Raw genomic sequence first — 15,473 nt, 5'->3', positions numbered from 1 at the left:
TTGGTGGTATTCTGCGTGCCTTTCTTGCTAATAAGCAGATTCCGTCTAGCGAGAGCTATCATAGCACGCCAATGGGTTAGTTTTTGCACGCTACAAGTTGGCCAAGTGAAATTGACGTACGTGAAGAAGCAGGAGCGCTCGTTATTCGCCGCGGAGAAGCGCCTGGTGCTCGCTTGGATGGAGACGATGACGTTGGCAAGCATGGGGGCTTCAAGTGGAACGCGCGCTGTTTGATCACGCTTGTGAAATTCATCGCTTCTGTTCGAGTGGGCTCGGCTTTGCATGACCGACATGGACGCTGAACCTTGCTCTGCCTGCGGAAGAGTGTCTGCAGTACGTCGACGAGTGAGCAAAGCCATCCGTGTACCCAAGTTAGAATCGCCCCCGTTCCGTACCAATGAAGTCGACGAGCTACACGAGCATGAAGCTGTTGGCTCAGCGGAAGACAAGTCTTCGGACTTCTCCCCACCCCAGCAGTCCGGCACGAGACGACCATGTGCAACGTCTATCGAGCTCTTAGATGCCAAGCCCCAAGCAGCCTCAGTGATGAACGTTCCTGTCTGAGGCTGCACCAGGTGCTGGTTAGTGGGAATTGAAGTACGCGGCGAAAGCGGATCCGGGTTTGGTGCTGGAAGTGTACAAGTATCCATACGCTAGAGAGAATCACAATGTTAGCTCCCAGCAAGCAGCACGCTGCGCTGTATCTGTGCTGAAGGACTTACCGCGAACGTGGATCGGCGCATTCGTGAGGCAAAAAGTGGCAGCTCCGGGCCTTCGTTTGATTCGTCCCCCGCTCGAACTTTTACCCCCGGTGACAATGGCATGGCGTGGAAGTGCTGTTCTAACGGATCTTCGTCGAAAAGGGACTCCTTCTCATTGTCGCCACTGATGCTGTTCGCGCTACCAAACGCTCCAAAAGCTGGGAACGCCAGGCTTGGGCGGGGTGTGATTCTCCCGTTGCTAATATCGGGGAGGACGCCTTTCGCACTAACGCTGTACCGCTGTGGAGGAGATCTCTGGACTGCGTACTCCACCTTCACTTCCTCCTCTCGCTCGCCGAAGCGCAGAACTTTAGCTGGCTGCACGCTGTGAGCTGATCCTGGCGGGTGCGGCCTCCGTCTCGCTGATGTAATGGACGATGGAGAATGTGACAGTGGAGGTGGCGAGCGACGAGTTCGGGAACAGCCAACGCCGTTGTCCTGACGAAGAGTCTCTGTGTCAATGTTGAGTTGCAGCCCCGTGTCAGCGTTAGGGCTGTTGCAGTGAGGGTCCCACGGAGGTGGAGTGCCGTCATGAGCTGGGTCTGCTGGACCAAGTGCGTTATTTGTTGCAGCAACATGGTGAGCTGCTACGTTTCTTCTTGGAGACACGAGATGTTGCCTGCTTGACGAGTGTCCGTGGTGGTTATCGTGAACTTCGGTGCTGTATGGGACTCCTGGTTGAGGTCCTGTCACTTCTATCTGGGCTGTAGACGCGCCGTGCTGCTTCTTGCGCATTTTGCTCTTCTGCATTAACCGAGACGACGTGACTGACGCTGGGTGGGTACGTGAACGCGTTGTCGTAGTGGTCCCGCTTTGGTGTTTCGATTGGTACAAGTCTCCGTAGTATATACGTCTTCAAGTAGTAGCGCTTCTGAGCTGCTTTGATGCGCGAACCTACTTCAACGCCGTTATGGTCTTTTCCTTTCTCACAAGCCTTCATCTTCAGTTCTCCAGGACCTCTGAACAACAATAAGTTGACGAAGATGGAGGCCAGACATGGCGAGGGCGACATCAAGTACGAGAGGCTACTTAGTACGGCATGTGCCTTTCCCGGCTACTATCCGCGCACTGCCACATGTTCTCAAGACGATTGATGAGATGTTGATGTCGTTTGAGGAGGCGCTGGTGGCAGCGGCAAGGATCAAGGACGGTGGGTGGGTATTGCTGCTGCTGAGGCGTTACGAGTTCCCAGTGCTGGATGCCATCGGAACTGTTGCTGGCAGCGGAGACTACCCTGCTACGACGAATTTGGATGCGATGGGCTGAGTTCAAGAATGAGTGTTTGCACTTCGCGGCGATGTGTGCCGCTGCAAACAACCAGGATGAAGTGGCCAAGCGGCTGATCCATGATCTGGTCACTGCTCCGAGTGCTGTTGCAGACAGTGAAGATGATGCTGGGCGTGATGCACGCGTAGTGATACTGAAGATGGCGTTTAAGTCTGGAAACTACGACTTCGTGAAGTCGCTCACGAGGACTGTGGCACCGTGAGTTTTTCTAGCAACGTGCTGCCGCAGGATATCGCTGGTATTTTGTGTGAAGTGGGATGGCGAGGCGCTGAAGATTACAACAAGAGTACATTGGATCGAGCTTCGTAGCGGTCGCGCTCATCCGAATGCCGGTGTGGGGGAGCTTTGTGTGATGCTCTACTAGTATTAGCCTGCAGGTGCTACATCTGACAGACGAGCACGTTTGAATAGCAGCCGGGTTGAGTAAAACCATGTTTGACTTGAAGATTTCGGTGTACTTCAGTACAGTGTAGTTATACATGCAATACTCTCGTGTGCCCTTTTAAAAATGTCTTGTAGTGAAGCCAATGGAGAAGGAGATTGCTTCGGAGCCATCAAACGGCGGTGGGCGAAGACAAACTTCCCGAATACGACGGCGAAGAGAGAGGGAGGGGTTGTTCGCGCGTTGACTCTGTCGAAGATGCAAAATGATGTGCTTCGAGATGTTCCAGAAATGGGTGAAGAATGGATACCGGTATTCCCCGAAAGACGTCAAAGCCGATATCCCCAAGAGTCTCTACAAGGCGTTCAAACAAGACGCCACCCAATTTAGGTTACGGAGGTACTATCGCCTCGCTGCGTTCTACGTAGCTGGGAAACTCGGATGCGGCGCTGTAGAAGAATCGTCTAGGTGTAGCTCATAACACAAGTAAAGGTTCTTTCACAAGCCAAGCAACCATAAAGCGTTTTCATCCTACGTGGGAAAATCACACACACTTCGCTGGGTGTCCGATTTGGATTGCAAGTATGGCGTTTGTCGACCGAATAACTCGGCGGGATTGCCATTGTCGGTATTCACTGACGAGGGGTAAACTTGAAGAGTACCGGTGAGAATCATACAAATTCACCTTTGCAATTGTTATGGCTCAGTTCCTGCACGCTGATTGGTGGAGCACTTCATACATCTACTCGCTGCACAATGTCGCGAGCTGACGAGGTGGTGCTGCGCGTGCGGGCGTACGGGCAGCAGGGCGTGGAGTTCGCGCTGTCTGGGCCCAAGTCCAACGAGAGGAGAGGGCAAGCTACATGGTGGCTGATTTCAGCGTTGGTCCTGAGCTCGGGGGCTCTGCTATCGTCTGTTGAGTGGGGTGTATCATCCCCCTCATCGGTTCTGGTGCTGGGTCTGGTGCTGGCTGCATTGGCCGTTTGGGTCTTCCAGGCGACAGGCAACGTCATAGTCGAAGGTCTCTCTTGCTGCCCACTGATATCAATGTATTGCTGGTAGTACTTGGCTCTGACGGCTTGATATTCTATACAGAGTCGATGCTGGTGGTGCCGGCGCTTGGGGTCAAGTTGAGCAAGAAGCGACGCAACGGAGCAGTCACCAGCAAGGTGAGGACTGGAGACAAGGCAGATAGAACTGCTCTGTATAGAATGCTAACTCTATTACGTATTGTGTGGGACAGTTTGTGGACGTGGAGAAGATCTGCGGCGTGGCGGTGAATGAAGCCATCACGTTTTCCAACGTCGTGTACTCGTTGGTGCTCATGGTGGAGGGGCAGAGCGACATGGTGCTGCCGTTTGAGGTAAGCTGGGAAGACGACAACACCATTCCATTGCTCCCAGACGTGATGCTAACATGAATATGTGCAGACGTTCCGGCCTCGGGTGACGATGTTGCAGGAGATTTACCAGGAGACGAAGACGTTGCTGTTCCCCAACGGTGGTGACCGGAAAATGCGACTGCCTCGTGAAGTAGCGCCCAAGCCGTGGTGACCGCGAGGTTTTTGAACTACGAACTCAGTTTTTGACTGTCGCTGTGCTTCGCCTTTCATTTTTATTCGGTTTAATGTGTTGAAATGTTCAGGGGCTGACAAACTCCCCTACAGGAGGCGGTTGCGAATGTCCTCGAGCTTCTTTAGCACCTCAGCGGGCGTTCGGTCGAGGTCTTCAGCCACGCTTGCCTGCTTCTCAACACTGAGCGAGCTGAACTGCTCGCACAGGTCGCCGTCCGTGACGTTCTTCACCGGGATGTAGTACGAGCGGTACGACAGGTGGTCGCGACCACAGAGCGGGGGCTGCTCCTGACGCATGTACATCTCCAGGTGAGTGTAAAAGTCCACGTCCTGTCGGGAGGTAAACGGGATGAGGGCGCCGATGCGGCCCATGATCGTAGCGTAGATGATCGCCTCAATGCCTCCAGGGACCAAGCTCGTCCGCACCATGCTCGTCACAACGTCGCCGACGTGAAACTGTGCCACCTGCTCTAGTTTGTTCGGTGCACCGTTCAGAAGTCCCGAGTCCCACAGAATTCGGTTAGCGGTTGGGTTGTCAATCTCGTCCGAGACTTCGGATGGCAGTCGAGAAACGAACACGTTGCCGAACTTGTCAGCTCCGCACAGCGTGTCGTAGTCCAGTAGTACGCTGCTCGTGATAAAGCGCGGCACGCAGTCGTCGGCAAAAATCACCAGTTGGTTCTCGTCCTTCTTGTACTTGACGAAGTGGAAGGACTCGTGCATGTCTGAGGCGTAAATCCGATCACCAGCAGCCTTCAGCTCCACCAAAATCGACGGGAAGTTGCGGTTCTCGCACTTGCGCAGCATCTTCTTCTTGCCCAGGTCGTAGATTCGAAGTGCACGGCCGACGGAGACCAGGAGACGCCCTTGGAACTCGCACATGGCGTGCGGGATGTCATCGATTTCGGTCGTGTGAACAAGCACCAGCTGCATGCCTTCAACAACACGGTAGACACGCAGATAGCCCCCTGCAGGCGCCTTCTGAGGGTGCAGCTGCATCTTCTTTACAGTGCCGACGATAATAAACGCTTCACCTCCACGATCATGGAACACACACGAAGCAATACTGCGGGCCCGCTCGTCCACGTCCAGCTCTTCACAAACCACGGTCTGGCACGATACTGGGTCAACGATGCGCACGCAAGACGCCCACTTATCCTTCTCTGCAGGAAGAGGACCACGCGGGAACAACAGAGCCTCGTTAATTTCGTCCTCGTATTCGTCATCCTGCTCGGCGGCACTTCGGATGTCGGGGATCCGGAGACCGTGCTGCCTCTTGTACGCCGCGCCGTACTCGTTGTGGTCGCTTTCAATAACAACCAGTCGTCGCGACGCTGCGTGAACGACCGCCTTGCGAGGTGTGTAGCGCAGGTTGCACTTCTGCTGGTTAAACGTATCTCCGAGTTGATCCACAGTCAGAATCTTCATCCCTTCATTTGTCAGCGCAACGATGCCACCCGGACATTGCTCCGAGTTGAACGAACTCGCATACGAGAGCAATTCGCACGACAGTGGCGTGAGGTGTCTCCGTGTCTGGTGGAAGTACGAGATCCATGAACGACTTGAGAGCGCAAGGATTGAGCGCTTGCCTTCCACCGCCACACGGAAAAGCTTCACAGGGTTCGTTCCAAGGAAACGGGACCGAGAATCCGTCAAGTTAGCTGTAATTGGGTCGATCAGCGACTGCTGCAGCACACCGTTATCCAGACCAATACTCAGGAACAGTGATTGAGACGAGTGCTCCGAGTCAGGCGTCGACGGCTCACTCTGCAGCTGGGCTAGGCAGAGCGTGTGTGGGTGGGACGTCAGCGCCAGCGTGGACTTTTGTCGGAAGAGGTCGTTGGGGTCGAGCGAGAGGATACGGACCGTGTTGTCCCAGCTGCCAACCGCCATGAACTGGAACCGTTGGCGGCCCTCAGGGACCTCTCCGAGGTCGAGACTGCACACTTCAAAGCCCAAGTCCAGCTTGCCCTTCTCCGCGAGCTCACCCGACTGACCCAGCTCAAAGTAAATAATCTCGCCACCAGCGAGAGAGATCACAACCTGACGGGAGTTGGCAGCACAGTGCTCAATCACCTTCTTACCGGGGGCCTTCCACTCCGTAACGGGCTGGAACTTGGGCACGTGTCGGATTCCGTTCGCGTGGATCTGCAGCTTCGAGTCGTCCTCGAGCAGCGCCACCAGCAGTGAGCCATGGTCACGCAGGAATCCCGACTGCGTCACTTCCTCCACCGTTTCGCCCACCTCCAGCACCAGCGTCGCGTCCTCAAAGCTCACCACAATGTACTTATCGTACGGGTCCGCGTACGACTCCTTCAAGCACCACACCGCCTTGGCAACACCAGGGAGCGCGCTCGCAGCCATCTCCGTGATGGGGAGACCGTGACGCAGCACACGCAGCGACGAGCGGTTGCTGTTTCCACACAGCGCGTACATCTGCGGGGTCTGTTCATTCGCCAGGTCATCCACCAGCAGCTGCGTGACCGGACTCAAGCTTGGCATACTGCTCGCTAGCTGCAGATTCGTGAGCTTCCTCAGCGGGAACGTCGATAACTCGGTCGGGTCCATGGCCAAGCTGGAACACTTGGCCGTGTCGTCGCCCTCTCCAATGCTCAGGAACTGGAATAAATAGTGGTTCGAGAACTCGGACGCGCAGAAGAGCAGGCCCGTCTTGGTGATGCACATGGACGACGCCACGGGCACCGTGTCAAAGAACTGGATCTTGATCTCCTCCACGGCGTTGCCCGAGTAGTCCAGCGAGATCTTGTACAAGTCTCCCAGCTCGGACTGCAGCAGCACGAAGAACAGGTCCCTCTGCTTGTGCGTGGCCGCCGACACAATGACGATATCCCTGGGCTCTCCCTGTCGACGCGGGATGGCGCACGTGAGCTCCGGGTGGCCCTCGTTCTTGTACTGCACCGTGTTCTCTCCAAGCACCAGCACTCCTCCAGGTCCGTCACCTCCTCCGGGCACCGCCACGAGCATATTGGCGCTGCGCACGACCTGTTCACTCCACCTCCTGGTCACGTGGTTGAGTCCGAGGTCCAGCTCGTAGTACACGAGGCTCTTGACCGCGTCCCTGGCCGCCTGGCCCGTCGGGTCCGCGTCCGCCTCGGCGTAGTCCAGCTCCAGGCAGGCGAAGATGGGGTTCTCGAAGCCCACGTCCAGCCCCACGACGCCCAAGTGGATGGCGTTGGAGCGATGCGCCTCCAGCGGCGACGAGATGGTCAGGCGGCTGGACGCGTCGCGGTTCATGACGTACACGAGCTGCTGCTTCTCCACGGCGCCGACGAGCAGCGCGCGGCCCTTGGGGTCGGCCGCCAGGTACTGGCCGGGCGTGATGCGTCTGCAGCCCGTCTTGCCGTACGTCTCGCTCTGGCGCGCCTCGAACTGGCCGCTACTAGGGTTCACCTCGAGCACGACGATCTTGCCCGAGTCCGAGCCGACTACCAGGTAGTCGCGCTCGCCCCCCGTGAGCCGGAAGGGCTGCAGCGCGCGCACGACGCCGAAGACCTGCGTGGAGATGACGACCTCGAGCCGCCCCGCCTCGTCCGGCCGCAGCAGCTGCAGCACGTCGCCGCGCGCCGCCACGAACTCCTGCGCCTGCGGCGCCGAGAAGTTGCCGTACACGGCCGCGTGCACGCCCGTGGGCGGCTGCAGCGTCAGGTTCAGCAGGTGCATGGGTCTTCTGCTGCCTCCGGGTCGAATGGCCGGGATTTGGGACTGATAGAGGGGAGTGGTGTGGTGCACATGAATTATGTACGATGAATATAGCGCTGTGCGTACGGTACAGGAAAAAGGCAACTTCAACTAGCGGCACAAGTTGAAGCATTGTCAACCAGCCGTTAGGCCTCGTCGCTTTGACATGAAGCTGGAGGCCTGTTGCGGCGTCACAGTTGCTTTGGCAATGCCGCGTGGCAGTCGAAAGAGGAAGGCGGAGCCAGCGGAGGTGGAGGAGGAGGAGGAGGAGGCGGCCATGGACTTGACGGCGTTCTGCGAGGGATTGCTGCGTAATGAGTTGCGGATCAAGGACTTGAAGGAGGAGAACACCCGCTTGGAGGAGGAGAACGCCCGCCTGCGGCAAGGATTCGGCGACCCGGACGTCGTGATCAACAAGCTGCTGGAAAGCCTCCACCACTAGCATCCTGCGCAAGGCGCTCCAGCCGAATGCGCGGCCTCCGCGAGGCAAGGTCCGGACGCTGGTTCTGCACGACCAAGCGCCGGATTTACCGACAGCAGCGGTGGCGAAAGAGGAGAAGCGAGCGACTCAAGCCCGAGCTATCACGCGGTCGCCCAGGAAGAGAGCGGGCAGCGTTTACAGCAGCGCGGCGTCGGAAGCGGGTGAGGAATCGGCGGGTGACACTGCGGACGACGAAAAGACCGAGACGGCGTCGATCAAGAGTCAGAAGTAGGAAAGGAGGTGCATTCATTTGTGTGAGAGGATTTCTGTTAACTGAAGTTAATAGTAACTTGGGGAAAGTATCCTGTTGCAGCACTTGTATGAGCTGCCATCCCCCGGGTTATCCTACCGTTGGGCACTAGCATCGTCGACCACGCCCCTTCCACCCGTTGGCTGTTGCGTTCACTTTGCCTTTTTCACTGGAGCGGGTGGGTCTCAACCGGAAGAAGATGGAGCCTGAACCTGACGACGGAACAGGAGCGTGGAGATCTCGCACGATCTTAAGCGCGAGCTTGACCGTCGGCGCGCGTTCGCGTGGGAGCTGCTCGAGAAAAACGAGCGCCTGGTGCGGATGATGGAGAGGCAGCACGCAGTGTATGAAGAGCATCTGAAAGAGTTGGCAGAGCTTCTTCGCAACGCGACTCTCGATCATGTAGCTGGAAGCACTGAGGGAGGCCCTGGCGGCAATGACAGTGGCCCGTAGTGTGCTGGCATTTCGGAATCGTGTCAAAAGTGACCCAGCAAGGGATAATACGAGACGTGCTTGCACTGTGTGTGTGGGTGTTCGTGGACGAAGTGCAGATGGTTTGCTTTGGTGCTTCGGAGCTTCGCATGAGGATCGTAGTGGTATCAACAGTTTGGGCAAAGTGTTGCAATAAAGACCTCATGCTCCCTCAGTTCAAACTTAGTTTTCTTAACCTTTACTTTAAGTTAGTCGATTCCACGTAAAGTTGCATCTTGATTTTTTGAAAAGTGCTGGTGCCGAAGTAGCTTCAGTTTAAGGGCACTTAAGCGAGCAATTTTCCGCCATTCCTGCAAACCCACAACGGTCGAACAAAAGCTACCTACGGCCTCTACCTTGGCTGCCATCGACGAGTAGTTTGTGGTTGTAAGGGGTATGATCACTTCCACTGCGATAGATACTGACAGCATGTCGCTTCACCTCACTCATTGTCGTGTCTTTCCTTTGATCCTTTCATTGCAGAATTCGCCATGGAGGCCCGCAAGGATCGCAAGCGCAAAGCGGCGGAGGTCGCCGAGTCTCCTGAGTTCGTGCAGGCGGCGATCACTCAGCTCTCGTTGGCCCTTACCGAGAACGAAGTGAAGTTGAGGGGAGAGATCCGCGCTCTGTGCGAAGAACTCAGTGGCCTGAACAAGCAACTGGCGGACAAGAGCGAGGAGCGTGAGATGTGGAAGCAAGACGCGGCCTTCCTGCACGCAGACGCCGTGATCGACCGCGCGCGCTTGACGCTCTGGCACAACGGCGACCTCAGTCTCCTGCGCAAGGTCATTGACCCAAGAACTCGAGCGCTGCGCAACACCGAAGCACGGGGCGATCGCACTCTCTACTTGTGCGAGTCTGCACCGAAGAAGGCCAACGGCAAGGCTCCGTCGAGCAGCTTCAGGGCGTCGGACGTCTCCCCGAAGCACGAGAGCGAGGAGGCCAGCACTCCAGCTCGAACGCCGACGGAGTCGGCCCCCGACACGAACCAAGACGACAGATCGGCCGAAGCAAAGGAGGACGACGACTACGTCCGCATCCCAGTGCCGTCGGACAAGGAAGACTCGGCAGCGATGGTCCCGCTGCCCGCTGGTAAGGAAGTGCCGACTACTACGATGACACCGGAGCAAGAGACTCCGGCTACGGACGACCAGGAAAACCCGGCACCTGTGCAGAAGCCCGCGTACTTTGACAAGAACTTGGAGGCGACGGAGCAGGAAGTGGCAGAGTACACGCTCATGAACTGCGGCGCGTGAAGTACTGGCTTGAGCAGCGTAGGCAGATCGAGAGTTTCAAGCTTGGCTTAGGCACTTTTTAACGTTCACAATGTGATGCAGTTTCTTCTCTGTCGTGCCCATTTTGTAAGTCCTTGAATGCCGCCATGGTCGATCAAGGTGAAGAATTCTCAAGCTCTTGCCTGCAGATGAAAAAAATCTATGCCTTCATTTATCGAGAAGATTACCTCTCCGATCCATAAATCGACACTACAGCAAGGCAAAAGGTTAGCTGGTTGTTGCTGTGCGCCGTGCAGCTCGGGTCAGATGTCCGGCAGATTGAGGTTTGCAGGTTTGGCTTGGTAACGTAACGCAGTGCCGTTTTGTCTTCAGCATTTGATGCTTGATAGGTGTGTTCCTATGCAAAACTGACCACGCACGCTATTGTTGGGGCATGGCGCTCAACGTTATTCATTTCCCATCGTGCTGCAGAGTACAAGGAGCGGGTTGTGACGCGCCAGCCAAGATGGGGAACTCGCCGCTCTCTCGCGAATTTTCGGGTCGTCGCCTGTCGTCCGAGGAGCGCGAGGCCATGAAGCGGTTTGGCGACGAGGAGATGCGGCTGCTACGAGAGACCTTCAAGGGCCTAGCCAACGGCAAAGACGGCGTCAGCGTGGACAAAGAGACTTTCCTCAAGTGCTTCCCCATGCGAGGGCTGCTGGGCGAGCGCTTGTTTGAGGTGATCGATAAGGACGGCTCCGGTACGATTCACTACAACGAGTTCGTCTACGGCCTGGCCATTCTGTTCCGCGGGTCACGAAAGGAGAAGCTCAAGTTCGTCTTCGACCTCTACGACCTCAGCGAGTGAGTTGCAGCTCTCATTGAGGTATTCTCTCCTCTCTAACTCTAGTTGGGTTGTGCTAGGTCTGGCTCCATTTCTCGGCACGAGCTCCTGACCATGCTGCACCAGTTTCCGGAATCTGCGTTGGAGCTTATCAAGCCGAAGATGCAACACGAAGAAGCCAACAACTCTCCAGAAACGTCAAGCCCGAGCAAGCTGGTGGGTCCTCAAAGCTGTGCGGAGAAGAAGAGTGTCTTACTGTCGTCTAACCCAACCGTTTATTGTGTTTGCCGATAGATGGATGAGGTCGAGACGCTCGTAGACCTGGCCTTTCCGACTCCGAGCCCACCTAACACGCGGCTCACGTTTGAGCAGTTCTGCCACTGGTGTGAGAACACGCCTGGCGTCACAAACGTACGTAGCCCTGGTCACTTCTTCAACCGATTCATACTTGCAAACGTTGAGGTGTTTGTTTTCGTGCAGTTTTTGATGAGCGTGTTGCCTGTGGAAGACCAAACCATGTCGAATGGTAACGGCAGCCTCAGTCCCCACGGCAACGGAGCTCCTGTTGCTCCAGTCGACGGGTAGGTTTCCTCTATCGGTACAAAACTGAAGAGAGCTGAGTCTAATATTTTCTTACGGACTGTAGATCCAGCTTAACCCCAGGCAGTCCCTGTCCTGGAGAACAAGGCGAGATGCGCAAGAAGCGCAACTCGTTCGCAAGTCTGCACGTAATGTAAGTGTAAATTAGAGTTTGTTTTGCGCGAATGAGTAGCACACTGACAAACTTATCGTACTTTAGTCGCCCAGCGGCAAAGGCGGCGGAGGGGGCCAGCAAGAAGGAGCTTGAGAAGACCCGGAATCTGCTGCAAGAAGCTAAACACGCTTGCAACGTCGAGAGCGTGACGTCCAAGATCCAGGTGGCTCTGGCTGAAGTGGATCGGTTGCTCTCGCTGCCAGCAGGAACTACAGGGACGACCACATCAGTGTCACGATGTGGCTCCTTCACCAGCTCTAGCGGGAGCCCAACACCTTCGCAAGCGCTGGACGAGATCCCTGGTGCCGTTCTGGTGGAGGACTCGTGCAGTGTCTCGGGAGACCTGTGGAAGCGAGGCTTGCGCCTGCGCAAGATGATCAAGCGCCACTACGTGCTACAAGGCAACTTCCTCTACTATTATGCGTACGTTCATGCTCCTCCCTTCTTCCTAGACCTTATTAAGCTGACACACACCTTGACCATTGATTGATGCAGTTCCCCAGACGACACGGCACCTCGTGGCGTGACGTTCCTAAGCGACTGCTATGTGGAAGTACAGCCAGCCCAGAACGAGATCGTAGAGAAGGGCGTGCACTACTTCGGCATCGACATCGTTCCAGAGCCCGGTAGCTCTCGTGAGAAGCGCACAGTGTTTGCTCGTTCCCTTGACGCTCAGAAACGTTGGGCCGCAGCTCTGCGTCAAGCCACCGACAAAATCGCAATCGAGGAAGTGTACGACGTTGGCGCTCAACTCGGCCGTGGACGCTTCTCCAAAGTCTGCGAGGCCACGCACAAAACCACCGGCGTCAAGTCGGCGGTCAAGATCATCGACAAAAGCAAGCTGCAGCCCACGGAGAAGGAGCTTCTGCGCACAGAGATCGCCATCTTGAAGCTCGTGCGCCACCCGAACATCATTCGCCTCTACGACGTGTACGAAGACCGCCAGTACATTTTCATCGTCACGGAGCTGGTTTCCGGTGGTGAATTGTTCAATCGGATCGTGGGCCGAGCGAGGTACACGGAAGCCGAGGCTCGGCTCGTCATGCGTCCGCTGCTTGAGAGCGTCAACTACTTGCACCGGTTGGGGATCGTGCACCGCGATCTCAAGCCGGAGAATATTCTGTGCGGTGAAGCGCTCACAGACCTCAAGATCGCGGACTTTGGACTGTCGAAACTCGTGCACCCCGAAGAACTCATGAAGATGCCGTGTGGAACGCTGAACTACGTGGCTCCAGAGGTGCTGGCGCTTGTTGGCTATGGTCGTGAAGCAGATATCTGGTCCCTTGGAGTCATCATGTACCTGTTGCTGCGTGGAGAGCTTCCGTTCTACGGTAAAGCCAAGAGCGAGGTCATCCAGAAGACTCTGCATGCTGAAGTCAACCTCGAGACGGACTCAGCCTGGCGCAACGTCTCCCCCGCAGGCAAAGCGTTGCTGAGAGGCTTGCTCACCAAAGACCCAGCGCGCCGACTTACAGCTCAGGACGCTTTACTTCACGAATGGTTCTCGGCCAAGTCCCCGCGCCCGTCGATAAACAGTGCTACGGGTGGGGGCCTGGTGGCGACACCACCGAAGGACAGACATTAGTCTCCGAATCGCAAGCTTAGCTATCGTTTTCGCTTTGATTTATTAGGAAAAAGAATACCACTACACTATGCTTGCTCGCTTGGCTGTGCCTCTGTTAATGACTGTGTTTGCTCGCTGCAAGCGCGCAAGATGCACTTCAAGTGCATGGGCTTGGGCTGTTGCAGAGCATTTTGCCTGCAGATCAGCTAGAGCAGCGGCTCGTAGTGCGGTTTGCTCACTAATGGATGAAACGGAGTTCCTGCGAGTGACGTCGAGGTTTGAGTTGGTAAACGACTTCGATCGGGTAAAGGCTCCCGTATTGTGAGCTACGAGGCGGCGGTGACGAGGTGATAGAATCATAGGAAGCGACGTCAACGGTTCGTGATCGTCAGTGCTGGTGCTAGAAGAGGTTGCCACGGTCTTCAAAGGTGCAGGAGGACCGCGATCAAGTGACGGTTTCTGTGGTGATAGTGCAATGGCTTCTGGGCTTGTTGGAGTGGCTTGTGTTGGTTTAACTGTCGATGAAGATCGTGCTCGATCGAGCTGCCATCTTTCATGGAGCAATAGAACACTCCAGAGAGGACCTGATGTTGTGCGGTGGCGTCCACAATATTTGCAGTAAGTTCCACTCGGCTCAATGACTCCACAGTTCGTGCACCGGAAGCGTTCACGTAGTTTGCAAAGCACTTCACTGAACCACGCGCGAGTCAAACGACCTCTTGCACATCGTTGAATTACAGTAGCTGCTTCATTGCGTTGATGACTTCTAGTCTCTTCAAGTCGCTCCTGCTTGAGTCTAGCGCAAAGTTTTCTGGCCGAGTGACCTCGAAATACGCGCTGCAGAAGTAGATTATTGGTTCTGTAGCGTACAAATCTTGCTGCGCTCTGTCGAGTCCGATACACTTGCTGCAGCTTTCTAGCAGCTTCATCCGCCAACTTCAAATTCTGAACTCGAGCTCGCCAGGAAAAATGAGCGAGGCGCAGTGCAGCCATTCGAAAAGCGTCGCTCAGTATCGCTAAACCATCACGGCAGCACCCGCGACGGTAGAGTTCGGTCTTTGCTCTGTGTCGGACTTTGCACATTCGATAAAAATTTGCAATCGCTTGTGCGCTGCTACTCCGAAGAGTTTGTCGCTGTCTCTCAACTTCTCGAGCGGCAACTCGCGCCTCCACACGCTTCCGCAGCATCCACCGTCGTACCCAACCCAAGAGCTTTGCGTGGGCTCGTTCAAGCCGCAGTTCTTGCCTTACACGGCGATTTCTAACACAAAGCACGAGCCAGTCGTGGACTAACTTCCGCTGTCGGTCTTCCTCTAGCTGCTTTTGCTGGCGACGAATGGTAGCGAAGCGCTGCACCTCCTCCATCTGACGCTTTCGAGCGATACAGTGCTGCAAGAGGACGTTCAATTGCGTCTCCCCCTCCTCAACTTCGCTCAAATACTTTCCAATTGCTTGTCGCTTGACGTATCGCCTGTAACTCTCCCGAATCACGCTCGAAGCAGCAAGATGAAGCTCCCTCCGCAGCCGCTGGACCTCTTGAACGCGCAGCGATTCTTGGCGACGCAAGAGCCACACCTGCACTTGACGCTGCAGTAATAAAGCCGCCAATTCCTTCTCCCGTTTCGCACGAGCATTTTTTCTCACTCGAACGTTGATTTTCTCCTCTTGACACTCGTCATGATTGTTGTTCTGTATCACGTCATTCTGTGGCTGTGGACTTGCAGTCGGGCCCCACTTCTTCGGCGATACCTTGCAACTAACTGACACTACTGGAGATCCAACTGAGCTGGCCGAAGTCGCTACTGTTGAGCCGAAGACGCTCGCCGGAGACCAGTCGGCGTACGTGTACTTGGACATCACTCGAAATGGCAACACTACTTCCACCAGAAAATAGCAGTCGACCGCTGATTGGCTGACAACTTCAACTTCGTAACGGTTATAGTGTGTGGGCCTTCCTTCGATCAATACGGAGCCATCAGCAGAATGGCGCTGCCTCCTCCTCGTGGCCACTGGGACGTGACGTACCTGGCGACCAAGTATCCGTGGCTTCGAGTGGACCAGCAAGCGCTGGAGGAGTTCCGGTCGCCATTTCGGTGGGTGTCCGACGTCTCGCCCCGCTCCCCTTCCAGTGATGACGCGAATGAGGGTCAATCCAGAGCCAAACCGCAGCACCCGAGGAAAAGAGGCACACGA

General features: G+C 55.9%; 8 protein-coding genes across 8 annotated transcripts; 5 read left to right on the top strand and 3 right to left on the bottom strand.

Moving 5' to 3' along the window:
- Positions 1-45: 45 nt before the first annotated feature.
- Positions 46-1,496, bottom strand: PHYSODRAFT_306615 (hypothetical protein; the record flags this gene model as incomplete). The annotated part of the gene is made up of 3 exons (XM_009538711.1): positions 46-55; positions 121-653; positions 723-1,496. 3 exons carry the CDS (start codon positions 1,494-1,496, stop codon positions 46-48), a joined length of 1,317 nt encoding a protein of 438 aa, XP_009537006.1.
- A 261-nt stretch (positions 1,497-1,757) lies between these two features.
- On the top strand, positions 1,758-2,250 carry PHYSODRAFT_340528 (hypothetical protein; the record flags this gene model as incomplete). Its single annotated transcript, XM_009538710.1, has 2 exons — positions 1,758-1,952; positions 2,029-2,250. 2 exons carry the CDS (start codon positions 1,758-1,760, stop codon positions 2,248-2,250), a joined length of 417 nt encoding a protein of 138 aa, XP_009537005.1.
- A 936-nt stretch (positions 2,251-3,186) lies between these two features.
- Positions 3,187-3,983, top strand: PHYSODRAFT_528725 (hypothetical protein; the record flags this gene model as incomplete). The annotated part of the gene is made up of 4 exons (XM_009538709.1): positions 3,187-3,451; positions 3,526-3,599; positions 3,674-3,793; positions 3,861-3,983. 4 exons carry the CDS (start codon positions 3,187-3,189, stop codon positions 3,981-3,983), a joined length of 582 nt encoding a protein of 193 aa, XP_009537004.1.
- Positions 3,984-4,016: 33 nt separating this feature from the next.
- Positions 4,017-7,684, bottom strand: PHYSODRAFT_565381 (hypothetical protein; the record flags this gene model as incomplete). Its single annotated transcript, XM_009538708.1, has 1 exon — positions 4,017-7,684. The coding sequence occupies one exon, from the start codon at positions 7,682-7,684 to the stop codon at positions 4,091-4,093; it is 3,594 nt and encodes a 1,197-aa protein (XP_009537003.1). The 3' UTR covers positions 4,017-4,090.
- A 184-nt stretch (positions 7,685-7,868) lies between these two features.
- On the top strand, positions 7,869-8,886 carry PHYSODRAFT_306613 (hypothetical protein; the record flags this gene model as incomplete). Its single annotated transcript, XM_009538707.1, has 3 exons — positions 7,869-8,108; positions 8,145-8,344; positions 8,661-8,886. 3 exons carry the CDS (start codon positions 7,869-7,871, stop codon positions 8,884-8,886), a joined length of 666 nt encoding a protein of 221 aa, XP_009537002.1.
- Positions 8,887-9,395: 509 nt separating this feature from the next.
- Positions 9,396-10,160, top strand: PHYSODRAFT_529149 (hypothetical protein; the record flags this gene model as incomplete). Its single annotated transcript, XM_009538706.1, has 1 exon — positions 9,396-10,160. The coding sequence occupies one exon, from the start codon at positions 9,396-9,398 to the stop codon at positions 10,158-10,160; it is 765 nt and encodes a 254-aa protein (XP_009537001.1).
- A 484-nt stretch (positions 10,161-10,644) lies between these two features.
- Positions 10,645-13,301, top strand: PHYSODRAFT_527980 (hypothetical protein; the record flags this gene model as incomplete). The annotated part of the gene is made up of 6 exons (XM_009538705.1): positions 10,645-10,982; positions 11,043-11,178; positions 11,257-11,373; positions 11,443-11,503; positions 11,713-12,139; positions 12,212-13,301. 6 exons carry the CDS (start codon positions 10,645-10,647, stop codon positions 13,299-13,301), a joined length of 2,169 nt encoding a protein of 722 aa, XP_009537000.1.
- Positions 13,302-14,534: 1,233 nt separating this feature from the next.
- On the bottom strand, positions 14,535-14,711 carry PHYSODRAFT_452360 (hypothetical protein; the record flags this gene model as incomplete). Its single annotated transcript, XM_009538704.1, has 1 exon — positions 14,535-14,711. A coding segment is annotated over one exon (177 nt), but the record flags the coding sequence as incomplete, so codon positions are not given.
- Positions 14,712-15,473: the final 762 nt, after the last annotated feature.

Source organism: Phytophthora sojae, assembly GCF_000149755.1.
Source record: "Phytophthora sojae unplaced genomic scaffold PHYSOscaffold_12, whole genome shotgun sequence".
In the NCBI taxonomy this organism is placed as follows: Eukaryota; Oomycota; class Peronosporomycetes; order Peronosporales; family Peronosporaceae; genus Phytophthora; species Phytophthora sojae.
Note: the sequence above shows the minus strand (reverse complement) of the source record. Positions and strands in the feature narration are given on the sequence as shown.